Source organism: Oculina patagonica, chromosome 5 (genome assembly GCF_052425735.1).
Source record: "Oculina patagonica isolate OP01 chromosome 5, crgOcupat, whole genome shotgun sequence".
Classification (NCBI taxonomy): Eukaryota; Metazoa; Cnidaria; class Anthozoa; order Scleractinia; family Oculinidae; genus Oculina; species Oculina patagonica.
In genome coordinates, this window is record NC_135762.1 from 22,990,958 (window position 1) to 23,005,182 (window position 14,225).

At 38.1% G+C, this 14,225-nt stretch overlaps 1 protein-coding gene across 1 annotated transcript; it reads left to right on the forward strand.

Moving 5' to 3' along the window:
- Positions 1-6,662: 6,662 nt before the first annotated feature.
- LOC144653346 (metalloproteinase inhibitor 3-like) lies at positions 6,663-9,424 on the forward strand. The gene is made up of 2 exons (XM_078513322.1): positions 6,663-6,883; positions 8,437-9,424. The coding sequence occupies exons 1-2, from the start codon at positions 6,778-6,780 to the stop codon at positions 8,994-8,996; spliced, it is 666 nt and encodes a 221-aa protein (XP_078369448.1). The 5' UTR covers positions 6,663-6,777; the 3' UTR covers positions 8,997-9,424.
- The last annotated feature ends 4,801 nt before the right edge of the window (positions 9,425-14,225 follow it).

Here is a 14,225-nt window from a genome sequence, read left to right on the forward strand (position 1 = left end):
AAAAAGACCGATGATAGCTTCCAATATGTAAAAGAAGTGTTCTATATACACCTCTGCACAAACATGTTACCCTACCGTTCACTCACCTTGCAACTAAAATTATTCTCAGTGAAAATAAACTAGAACTGTGCATGAAAAGCCCTCAGTCACATATAATAACCTTGATTAAATTATTAATTCTCAATACGCTTTTTAGAACTTCCAGCGCAACTTGTTGATACAGCTACCTAATTAGTAAGACATAAGTACACTGAACAAAGCAAATTTGTTTCCCGTTTCGCAGATAACGATATTCGCACTTCCCTTAATGGTTTTATTCTGTATCTACCGCGTATTCAATATACTGCTTTCCTATTATGGCCTGAATGAAGTTTAAACAACCTACCAAAACGCAAAATGAGATACCACTTCAATTTTTCTGTTTGCGTGATAACTTCACTTAATATTCTCCTTTTGACACATCATTTGACATATCTGAAAAGTGCTCTGGCGCCAACAACCCTCGACCCGATTGTACACTACCCCCCGACTACCCACTACACAGTATCTTCGACAGATGTTGCCCGAACATTCAGTCTTTGTTTAGCAAGAACGTCACCTGACACTACACTTGAAATCTAAAGCCGAAGTGGTGAAAAGCAAAGCAAATTAGTTTCCTGAGAAGGTTTTTCGACGTAATTTGCTTCTCACTTCTTTCTAATGGGGATCTGTTTTATCTGGAGGCATTATGTATTAAATAGAGCCGTAAGATTGTGGCCAAGGAAATGTCTAGAGGTCATTGCATTTATAGTCTGCGCTGCGTGGTTTCCTGTTTGTTTCACACTTCTTTGCCACATGTTTTGCTAGTTTAGTTTGTTTTTGCTCAAGTCTATTTGTAAAATACGCTTTAAACTCTCGAAATTTACGCCGTGGAAGGACAAGATATATGTTCCGTGAAAACGTTGATTACTTGCATTTTGTTGATACTGTTGCAAGATGTATTGTGTATTATCACTTAATATATCTTGGTCCGGCTTCGCAAGTGACAACGGGAAATGAATTTGATTGCTTGACGCTTAAAAGACTTTATCCCTGGTCCTCTTCGTGCCAAATTTCGAGTTCAGTGCTCGCCTCATTTCATCCCAGACCTTTCGTGCTTCTCTGCTCTTCAGGCGATCGAAATTATCAGCCCAAAGACGAATTAGCATTTTCTGATCATCGTCGGACCCATTTGTCGTAAGTTCTCTTTGCCGGTCCGGATTCGGGAGAAGATGCTGTAGATGTACTTGCAACAGCAACGGGACTCGTCGGGGAGCTCGTTATATCGCTCGATGCGCTCCCTGGCCTGCTTTGACTGCCTTCACCCACGTTTAACTGCGAATGCAGTTCATTTATAAAAGGGCCAAACTGCTGTTGCTGCTGCTGCTGCTGATCAAAAAAGTAACCGGATAAAATGGTGTTGAACTGAGAAAAAAGCCACCTCCATCCATGATCGAGTGTTCTAGCGAAGTTCCCGCGCTTTGTGATTGCGTGCGATCATGACCTTCAATGTCATTTCCCTGACAGGTTCTGTTATCATTGGAGACGGCTTCCTTTGTTATTAAAGACAAAATTTTGGAAAATCGGTTCGCCTTTTTTTTTAAGTGGAGGTCGCACTTAAAAATCTCGCGTGTTGATAGATTTTCACCGCAAAGTAAACAAATTCTTCCAAAATTTTTTTTAGTGCGACCCGGCCCTAAGAAAAACAAACAAAAAGGAATTATGAATTTGACTTTGTGACCTTAGTGTCTTCAAAATATCATATCACGTTCTGGAAAGCGTATACAATTAACAAAGCAAAGCAAATTAATTTCCTGTTTCTCAGATAACGATAATCGCACTTCCCTTAATCCTTTTATTCTGTTTCTACACTATTCATAATACGCCCTTCCTATTCTTTACTGAATAAAGTTTAAAGAAACGAACAAAGCCGAAGATGAGATACCACATCAATATTTTTGTTTGCGTGGTAACTTCACTTAATATTCTCCTTTTGACACATCATTTGACATATCTGAAAACTGCTCTCAACAACCGTCGACCCTAACACGCACCAAAATGGCTTTCTTGTAACGCAAACAGAAATTTAACAACAGCTTTTCAGCCAGCCGCATACTTTAACAATACCCACCGCAAATATAATATCAAAACACAAACCTACCGTAAAGATAAATTCATTTTCCATGTAAAAAACTATCTATTTAAGCAACATATGTGAGATAAAATCTCCTTATCAGATTTGGCGGTATTACTAAAGATGGTACTTCATGTAATATATTACATTATTCACATACCTTAGTAATCCAAACATTTACACCATGTCTCACACGTGTAAATAAGCACGTTTAAAACTCGACAAGAGAAAACGCGCAATACGAAGAACAGCATCCCGATGCATCTTATCAGCAAAATGTATCTATGTAAATATGTCTATTTCTTACCTTGTTTCCTTGCTACTTTATCACTTCGTTACCTTACGAGAGGTCTTACACAAAGCACTATCCTGAGCTACCGAGTCCCCTCGGATAATCTCGTGTTACGTCACGGTCACGTCGTTCACGACGTGACCGCGACGTAACACGAGACAAAAATGGGGGTCATCGAGTTAGTTTTCAAGATATAAGCACCGGAAGCTGAAAACGGGTCCTAAAAATCATTGGCTATCGGTGCCATGGTAACCACCGATGACGTAATTATTGATATTTTGGATCAACAACACAATGGGTAATTTAATCATACAAACATTTTGTTACGATCTTTAATTGATTTTTTGGCCATTTTCTTTCAAAGGTCGCATAGTCAAAAACCTGAAAACTGGTACGAGCCACCTTAAGGTAAAAATTGCGTGAAAGGATCTAAACATTGGGAATCACGCTTCACGTAAAAAGTATAGGGGACCCTGATTAAAAGATAGAGACTGTTCTGTTCGTACAGCCTCTATAATTTAATAAGTATCTAAGGCTGTTTGTGAGCTAGCCTGGTCGTCTAACGATGGAGTACACACTTGAGCTAACTCCCCCAAAAAAGTCCTACCACGGTCTCATAAAAAATTGGTGTAGGGGAGAGAGATGTGAGGTTTGCAGTGGAAGTGAGTATTTTTAGTTACCGGACGTCCCCATAACCGGTACACGTATAGAAAAATAAAATAAAATAAATCAACTTTGTTTAACGAGGGTTGCACATAACAGTCTTTCGACTGACAAACCTGTGGCCCCCGGATTCCCGATCGAATTGGAATTTAGAGGTGTTGGTTTTTGTGGAGGGAGGAAAACCGGAGAACCCGGAGAAAAACCCTCGGAGCAAGGACGAGAACCAACAACAAACTCAACCCACATATGACGCCGGGTCCGGGAATCGAACCCGGGCCACATTGGTGGGAGGCGAGCGCTCTCACCACTACGCCATCCCTGCTCCCCAATAGCCGTAACTTACCAGCCGGAATTTACGACACGTTACGCTTTTTTGAGATAGACCGAAGTGCTTTAGCAAGAAGGTTCTACTTTTACCTTTCCAATTTCTATTTTTATAATGCGAAGAAAGATAAAACCTTGTTCCTTGAGAGGAGAGGCCGGGAGGAGAGGTCAAAGTTTCTACGCCGGCCACCCAGGGGGAAAATTTTTACTTAGGGGCGGGGGTTTACCTGAAGGCTTTTTGTTTTCGACGTTTAACATGGGTATAACGGAAATATATCGTTCGCGTTTCAACGAATCTAAAAACCCTTCACTCATTACACGTACACCTAATTGCAATAAGGTTGTCATAGAAAAAAAGGAATTAATTAGGCAAATGCATGAAATGTATTCGTACAAATGGTCTCAAAATGCCTTAAAACACGAATAATTCAATTTATCTTGTTTCAGCATAAAAAAGAGGACTCTAAGTGTGCAGATAAAAACTGGTGAATTTTCTGTAAATGCTACCAGTTATGAAACTACGCTAATTAATTCCTATTTACCTTTTTTCTACGACGTTATTGTGATTAGGTGTATCTATGTTTTGCGGTGTTTTGTAAATTTTTGGGTGATTTTTGGGGATGTTTGGGAGGAAATAAGGATAATAAGTAAAATTTAAAGAAATATGAAATATTGGAAATTTAATGTGATTTTAAAATTAGAATTTGAAGTAAAGAAACAGCTGGAAGGACACCAGACAGTTCTTGAGTTGGGGTCGACTGTCTGGTGGTGTTTCAAAATTTTTTTCTTTCCTCAATCCCTTCTTGAAACCTCTTTAAATTTTATTCAAATTCTGGTAGAACCCCACCTTATATACTTGGAATGTTGTTTTTCTTTCTTCTTGTTAGCATCTTTTAAAGGGATAATTGTGTAAACCATTATGGTTTGATCTCTTCTGAAGTGGCATGCAGACTGTTTTAGGACCCTAACTTTTAAATGAGCTGTAGTTGACGTTCTGAAAATCGCAGCCAAAACAATATGTTTTCTTTCCAAAAAAGGTAAGCTATAGTATTTCTCATATCACGAAAACCCTAGGTGGCATTTCGCTGAAGAAAACTCCAGTTTTTCATCAAAATGTAATCCGAATATCCGAAGCCGGCGATAATAAGGGATTCCGAACGGATATATTTTGCCGAAACAGGCCTTGGTGGCCCTGTTTCCTGTGTGTTGGATACTCCTTGATTTGTATTTGTTTGTTTATTTGATTTTTGCCGTTGCCTTTTAACGTCATTCCGGCATTATGAAGAGCTTTCATACAAGACATGTTCACTCACTTTGCTATAAATAAAATTGACCCCAAAACGCCCAGAAACCCGTACACGTGAAGTAATGTCAACAATCCAAATATACGCACGTGAAAATTACAAGTTTATTTCCACAGCTTTACGAACGAGAGACAGAAAATTATAAACAAAGCAAATGTAAGACAACAATATGATATCCTTACGATAAAACCTTGAAAAAAATCAGAGAAATCTCGAATTTTCAGATCATTTTTGTGGTCAATTCTCAAGTGTTAGATACCTGTGTTTATATGGGTATATGCCTCATACTACTGCCTGTAGAATGCCCCAAAATAACGAACAGGGTTACCAGTAGATTGAAGTTTATTATTTTAACCAAAATTACGATAGGAATTTCATCGTCTATCTGACGTGAACAAGCCTACACGTATGTTACGCAAGGTCAGTTTGATGGCCTTAACAGATAGCGTCAAGTTAACATATTTTCGGTTTCAAAACAAACATTGTGTGCTTTTCGTGACGATTACCGGAAATTCAATTAAACGTGCACGGGTCGATTTACTGGAATACTCCTTAAAACGTTCACGAGATAATTTTTTTTTTAAATGCTCAGACAACAGTATGGAATTGAATGTCTTGTTAGAGAATAAAGGTGGAGCAAAGTCGATTAAACGGAAGATGCGAAATGTCTGGTGTTACAATATTAGTCACGCGAAACCGCCATGTTGAGATGACGTCAACAAAATGGCTAGCTGACGAAAAACAGCGTAAAGCAACATGCTGTATTCCCAGGCCAAAGTTTGAATATAAACGATGTTACCATTAGTGGATTTCTTGCAGAAAAAAAAAACAGAAAAAAAAGCAAAAAAATATATACCAAAAGCAGTTTTTGAAAAGATGGAGTTTCAATTTTGCAGAGGTGCCTTCGTGATCTCGATTCGTGAATTACGTCGGGTACACGGCACTGAGTAACTAGTAATAGAAAATTTTAGAAATGACGGCGATATTTTCTTATCTCATAATCATATTTTTCATCTCTCATCCCATTAAACACTTACATCTTCGGCGGAAGTTTAAAAAAATAAATATTTTGGTTTTCAAAATTTATAAGTGCTTGCATTTTTATCGAGTTAACACCTCTTTTGTTGATTATTTAAAGCTTCGCACTTACATATTCTTTACATATCTTCCTAAAAATCATGTCATAGACTATTTTGTGCAAACTTAACTGATCATTGTGACAAATATTTTTATCGCTATTTAATTTTAAATTAATTCTGAAAGGAAGTCCAATAACCACAAATTAATAAGTTTGTAGAACGGGGGACCACAAACTGCTAAACTAACAAAACTATGTACATCTTTATTTGTTTCACTAGCTTTGGAATTTTACGAAGTAAAAATAAAACTTCATAGTATTACTCAGTGATAATTTTCACATTGCAATGCCAAATTCGGTCAGAAACGATGTCAGGAAATAACGTATTGACTAGAATGTTAAGAGTTAAGGCTAAGGTTTAAGCTCTAGGTCTAGCCTAATAGTAGGAACAGACAGGTCGAATGAAAAAAGCGTTTCTGAAATTCTTTCCTGTAATGGTATCTTTTAAAACAAGGTTGAGACAAAATTCCAAGACTGATTAATCAATTCGATGAAATTTAGCCCAAAAATAACAACCATGCAGAACTAAACGCACCAGCCAGGATAACTAAAGCCATAATGTAAAACGTTTACGACATTTTCCCAGAATTTTACACCTTTTCTCCCATCTTTTTACGCAGTAGATGGTTCACACATTTTCGTCACGTCACTTAGACCTACATGTTTTTCATTTGTTTACATTTTTATTGCGAAATTTTTTTGGCATTACGTTGGTCGCTCCCCGTTCACACGCCCACAAGACATAAACGCATTGTTTATTTCAAATCGACCTTAGTAACGCTGTAGTGGTTGCTATGGCAAAATGATATAAAAATCGGCGCAGAACGATAGAAGCTCAAATCGTGATCTGTAACCTTGACGAGAGCTGTGCCCCAGTGAAAAAGCAAGTGAAGAGGAGACGAGAATGGTGCTGTTTAAAGTTCTGTTTATAACTCTGTGTGTAGTGGCATCATCGCTTGCTAGCTGTATGCCAGAACATCCTCAAAAGCAATTCTGCAAGGCCGGATTCGGTAAGTTCTCATTAGTAACCCTTTTTATTTGATATATAGTATAAAGAAACCACAACTAGGCTAAACATCTTTACTGTTTTGTTTAACGCTATACTGATAATGTTCCGACCTCTTGGTTTTATATACTTTCTACTATATTAAGTCGTGCAAACCAATACATTTCAAGAGACTGCTTTTAAAAGGCACTGCCTTCTAACGAAACGGTCAGCCATACCTTAACTGCGTACCGGCTTTTGTCGTGGGAAGTAACGTCGTTAAAAAAATGCAAGAGACTGTTTTCGGCCACAAGTAAATTAATAAGGAGAAATTGATCCGAGTAGTCGGATATACGTCTTTTAGAAATCATCATTTTGGTGAATTCTACTGACTGATTTTGACCTCGGATCTTTTAATTGTGCTTTTTCGCTTTTATATCGCAAAAGAATTCACTGCTTTGTTCAATGCCGCTGATTATCCTGTTCTTATCATTATTTATGAATCGAATTTGCCAGTTGTGTGGGCACTTTCGTCTTTCTGACCTCTTGTTGAAAGGTTGTTTTGTCTTCAAATAATCCTCTAACATCAGTTTTTGATTTACATGAGATACGTCACGTATCTTTCATCCTTGCTTCATTTTAATAAAACAATTTTGACTGAGGACGCTACCTTTGAGACCAAGATAATTCTGTTCATCGTCGTACACAATTAACTGGGTGACATTGCTCCTCAAATTTCGACTGATTTTGTCAAATGTCACTTATTTCCAAAAACGCAAGTTTTTAAAAGAAATTTGACCAGTTTGTTCTTGCAAATGTCCCTTTGTGAAGTGGAGCCAACTGGAGCGTCAGTTGTAGAAAGCCGATATTCAGCTAGACATCCGGCCTTTACGCACAAAAGGGCACTTTCCGTTAAGGTTTCCTTGAATTGAAACGGATATTAATCTCTAGTATTGGTTTAATGTTTCAATTCTTTTGCTGTTTCGTAATAAATGTATGCACCTATCGAAGCAAAGCTTGTGGGAGGGAGGGGGGAGGGGGGGGGGGGGGAACGCCAGGGATTTGATACTAGTCAAAATGTTTTTCCATTGTTTCACCCCAGAGAATTTGTGGATGATCAAACTACAGTCCTTAAAGGGACATGGTCAGCATTGTCACGATATTTTAAGTCATTTTTCTGATTACTTCCAAATTGAAGGAAACCTCAAAATAATAGTTGTGTAATGTAGGAAAACAGCAAAGGAGTAATCAAAACTCGAAAATAACCATGGATGGTTTCGTCTGACGAAGATTAAGTCGGATTATATTTTACGACTGACAAACTTGAAAAAACTTTCCAGTTTTTTAAAATGAGTTGTCCGTGACTGAGTTCCTTTAACTGCATTAGAAAATTGTTAAAAAGTTAGGTAGTCAAACGTTCCCCATTACAGGCAAATAATTTCTACATTACGACAACCATGTACGTGATAATGGAAGGCATCACGTTTGCAAATATTCTACAACGTATGAACTCAGAGTGACACTTTTGATCTTGTGTTTATAAGAGGTTTCTAACGAGTGTTGCTATTTCTCTTTCAGTTATACGAGCCAAGGTCTTGTCTAGACCAACAGCTGCCGACATGCCAAACAGCGTCAACAACATGCCATGGAAACCATACCAAGTCTACAAGTTGAGGATTCTGGCAACCTTTAAAGGCCGTGAACATGTGCAAAAGAACCTAATTCCTTCTAGAAGCTTCTACTTTGTAAATCTCTACACTCCTTCAAATGGAGTGTCATCCAGAGTGCCTTTGGTCCCAGGCGTCGAATACCTTCTCTCTGGTAAGATCGTCAATGGTTATCTGTACACCAGCTTCTGTAATTGGCGCCAAAAGTGGGCGGATGTGACTTACGAACAGAGTACGGGAGTGCAAATGCAGTACAGCAGAGGATGTCGATGTTCCATCGGGTTTTCGTTTTGTTTCACTAAAGATTGTCCAAAACTTTTGACTGGTTGTGATGGATTCGACCCGAGCGCCGAATGCAGGGCGAAATATGATCGGTGTGCGATTAACATCGGGGGACAAAACTGTGGCTGGCAAGTCAACAGCCGTTTCGAGCAATGTACAAAAATTAGCAAGCGTTTCTTCCCATATTAAAGTAAGCGAGAGGAACAGTTACAGTTACAATTATATGAAGCGTTTTTTACTTATTTTTTGACGAGTCAGTAGCGAAAACAAACCGGAAAAAAGAAATAATTGGAAGAAGCAATAAGGAATACATGTACTGGTCCAAGCAGCTGACATTCTTGGGTTGCTTGTGATTTTAAACGGCAATAATAACTCCTATGAACAGTGTATATACAACAAACTAGTAGTAAATAGCTCTTTGAGCTCATAAACATACAAAGAAAAAACTAGGATTTTATGATAACGAGCACTTTCCGAATTATAACAAGAAAATTAATCTAGACTGAGTAGATAGTCAAACGGCATATAGTTAACTTGTTTCAGAAGATGTCATTTAAAAGAGATGTAGATAATAAAGAAATGGGGCACTCAAAATGAAACGCACAAGCCTTAAACATAAGGGAACTAAAAATGAAACGCACAAGTTAAAACAAGAGGGAACTCAAAATAAAACGGACAAGTTAAAACACGAGGGAACTAAAAAAAAACCGCACAAGTTAAGACCAGAGGGAACTCAAAATGAAACGCTTAAGTTAAAACAAGAGGGAACTCAAAATGAAACGCAGAAGTTAAAACATGAGGGAACTCAAAATGAAACGCACAAGTTAAAACAAGAGGGAACTCAAAATGAAACGCACAAGTTAAAACAAGAGGAAACTCAAAATGAAACGCACAAGTTAAAACACGAGGGAACTCAAAATGAAACGCACAAGTTAAAACAAGATCCAGGGAACTCAAAATGAAACACTCAAGTAAAAACAAGAGGGAACTCAAAATGAAACGCACAAGTTAAACCAAGAGGGAACTCAAAATGAAACGCACAAGTTAAAACACGAGGGAACTCAAAATGAAACGCACAAGTTAAAACATTAGGGAACTCAAAATGAAACGCACAAGTTAAAACATTAGGGAACTCAAAATGAAACGGACAAGTTAAAACAAGAGGGAACTCAAAATCAAACACAGAAGTTGAAACACGAGGGAACTCAAAATGAAACGCACAAGTTAAAACATTAGGGAACTCAAAATGAAACGGACAAGTTAAAACAAGAGGGAACTCAAAATCAAACACACAAGTTGAAACACGAGGGAACTCAAAATGAAACACACAAGTTAAAACAAGAGGGAACTCAAAATGAAACGCACAAGTTAAAACATTAGGGAACTCAAAATGAAACGCACAAGTTAAAAAAGGGGGAACTCAAAATGAAATGCAGAATTTAAATAATTAGGGAACTCAAAATGAAACTCACAAGTTAAAACATTAGGGAACTCAAAAAGAAACGCACAAGTTAAATCATGAGGAAACTCAAAATGAAACGCAGAAGTTAAATCATGAGGGCACTAAAAATGAAACGCACAAGCCTTAAAACAGAAGGGAACTCAATATGAAACGCACAAGTTAAAACAAGGGGGAATGCAAATGAAAACGCCTAAGTTACAACATGAGGGAACTCAAAATAAAACGCACAAGTTAAAAGACCATGAGGGAACTCAAAATGAAACGCAGAAGTTAAAACATTAGGGAACTGTCCCAACCTCGTTCCCAAGGCTTTTCCTTACTTCCCTACTAAGGGAAAAGCCCTGGGAATGAAGTTGCCGTCTGTCCCTTTTTATCCGTTTATCCGGCGGGCCTAGTGCAAAAGGAAAATCTTTGCCCGTACCATCTGCACCAGACAATGCCGGGTAATAGGGACAGGCGGTCCTGGTGACGAGAATAGCGTCATCATTCAACTAAGGGTTCAGGCCTCGCTCAAAACAAACCCGACGACAAAGCCACAGAGCTAGGCTGGGAGAATTCGAAAATTTGGTTTACATAGGACTCGCTCGTGAGTTTGCATCAAGCTATGTTAAACCAGTGCAGCTGTTTTCTATTTCTTTTAATTTTATAAAATGTGGGCGGGAAATGTAATAATCAATTTGGAAAACGTCATTCAGACATCTAACCATCCAATCCTAACATGAGTTTCAAAATTACATCGTAGTATCCGTATTAGTTGCTTACGTACTATTTTTTAGCAAACGCATTCAAACAGATTAAATCACAACTAAACGTTTTATTAATTAATTCTTCTGTTTTATCGGGATATCCGAACACCGAGAAAAGAGTTGAAAATACGACGCGCAGCGGAGCATTTTTGACGAAATTCGAGGCGTTTGGATAGCCGATGAAACACTGTTTCGACAAAAAAACTTCGGAGTAAACGGAGAAATAAATCGTAAATTTCTATGCTCTGTAAGACCGGGTATCCAAACCTCCTTCATGGTTATGATTTTTTTTTAACTTGATGAATTTTTACTGAGATTGAAAAATGTATATAGCGTAAGGTTAATTATAGACTTCTATATTAGCACCAAAGAGAGAATAGGTTACCAAAAAAGCGCGTGTGTTTTCACAAAAATGGGTTCTCGTGCAGTCCGTCCACCTTGAAGACGAAGCCACAAAAAAGTCTCCACTGTCTTAGAGGCGTTACAACAATATACGCTATCCTTGTAAACGCTTGACTTTTGACTGCCACATCTTTTACTAGTGGACGCTTATATATATATAAAAACTCACTATCGGAACCTTCAATATTCACTTATTCTCTCTTTGGTGCTAATATAGAAGTCTATAATAAACCTTACACTATATATATTTTTTTCAAACTCTTCATGTCAACTGGGTCCGTCGTTTCTCTCAATCTTCGTCCAGCTGGACTTTGTTTTTCCATTTCTTTTGTTTGTATTTTTGGGGTGATGGCCAATCTGATGTCCTTTCAGACCTTGCGTACTACCCCGTGACCTCCTGCCTCCCTTTTACTCCTCGATGGTCTATGTTTGGGGTTTATTGGGTGGCGGTGGTGTTTTCCCGAGTCTCACTTTTAATAAATCTGGTGTTGTTTCTTCTGTGGATTGTCTTTCTGTTTAGTTGCCTTATTCGTTGCTGTTGAAGAGTGCTGCGGTTGTTCCCCATTGTGTTAGTAGGTTCCGTCCTGTGTTTGGTGATTTGTATTGGCCTACTACTTGGAGTCAAGTTCACATTCTTCCCTTTGATCGCTCTGTTAATGATTTTGCTTGGTTGTTAGCTCATGGTGCTGTGTTCACTGCTGATCGTCTCGTCCTTCCGTATCCCCTCTGTCCCGCCTGACTGTTTTTGTGTTGCTCCGTTGTAGACGTTGTCCCACCTGTTTTTGAGTGTCCTCTGGCTCAGAATGTTCTTGGTCGGGTGCAAAGTCTCGTGGTCCGGGCTGTTCCATCTGCCCCCTCACTTTGTCCTCTTCGACACTGCCGAGTTCACAGTAATTCCAAGGGTCTTTGTTTACCTAAATAACTTGACTAAACATGGCATCTGGCTTGCTCGAAATGATTTCCGTTTCAGGAATCAAATGCCCTCTGCTCTGGATGTTATCTCTTCTGTCCGTTCTCAGGCTTGCTTCATCCTTAAGCTTTGGTTTTCCCAGTTTCCGGTCGTCGTGCTCGTCAGCATTTTTCTACACAGTAGGGCCCGTCTGGTGAAGTTGCTTCTGATGGTCACTTAGGTTTTAATCTTTAGTATTTTTTCCTATTTAGTAAGTTTGAGTCCTAAAGTCTGAATCCAAAAAAAATCCAAAAATACATGTTGTGTCTGTGGTAATGTTTCCATGTCCCTTTTGCATTGTATTGTTCTATGTAGAGGTCACGTGGGCAGTGAATTTTCCAACCCTTCCATTTGCTTGTCTACAGTTTTGTCTATTTGTGTTCTGTGTTTGTAATCTGGCGCGGGGAGAGAGGCCGAGTTCGTTGCTCGGGTGATATTTGACGTCCTTGTGGACCCTCTTCCCGGTTAGCGCATGTCAGCACTGCACTCCGCTGTCACCCGTTACCAAAAAACTCCCATAGTCCGTTTTAACTGATATGCCTTACATTTGATTGTTTGTAAGTAAGCGTACATTAGATTAAAGTAAGATCATGTGTTCGTGGCCTTGCAAGATTGCAGTTGTAAGTAGAAGTATTACGTGAGTAATTAAAGATGTATCATGGATGACATATCTTTAAATTTCTTATTTTTCCATTGATTTATCACCCTCTTTAATGTTTTCCAAACCATGGTTGACTTTTATTTTGAACTTTTCTTCGATCTGTGAGCAGTTTTATACATTACAAAAAAGTATATTGAGGCTACATGATGACACAGCCCTTTTAAATCATATGAATAAACCTTAAATTTACAAATAAACCTGTCAGTTTTTTATATTATACTTTTTCAACAACAGTATAACGGCTCTCTTTAGAGATCGCCTGCGTACATTTCTAGCTTTTCTAAACATTTTCTCAATTCCCCCTTCGTGTATGCATGGTTCTTTACTTTTATATAAAGAAAAATTAGACGTTTGGTAAGTCTCGGGGCTGTTCCCCTTTATCTACAATTGTAGAAAAAAAATAGTTGGAACTCCCAGTTCCGTTTTTAGGCAAGAGTCTTACCTAACAGCGACACAAAAACAAACTTAAGCATGCAACGTCACATGCAAACATTTTTAGAGGTACCCCGCCCTGAGCCTGAGAGCTTTCCTTTTGAAAGGAATTTAGCTATATAGTTTAGCTATTTTTTAGCTATATTGTTTGCTCCAAACTAAGGTCAATTTAAAATCTGATATATCTGCTTATTTTTTTTCTGATGTTGGTTTGTAAAGTAGAAAGTGGACCCTTCAATCAAGGAACTCAACCTAGACAGTTAATCCGTTCAATCAGTTCCTAAAAGGATGTATGATTTTAAATTCTATTAGTATTACTCTTCTCTTAATTCCTATTATCCCTCATTTTAATTTATTATATTTGTAATATTAATCCTAGTAAGCTGGTTAGTTAGTTAGTTTGTTAGTGAATACACCACTACACATGCATATAGTTACTTTTATAACGATCGTGTCAAAATAAAGAACCATCATCATCATCATCATCGTCGTCATCATCATCATCATCATCATCATCATCATCGTCGTCGTCGTCGTCGTCATCATCATCATCATCATCATCATCATCATCATCATCATCGTCATCATCATCATCGTCATCATCATCATCAACATCATCACTATTGTATGGTAGCCCTGACTGGTGACATTCCGAACATGATTTCGATGTCATGAATGAATGAATGAAATACTTAATTAAAGTGTCAAGGTATTTAGCTTTATATTATATTATCTACATTTCGCTATAAAGAACTGACATCCGACA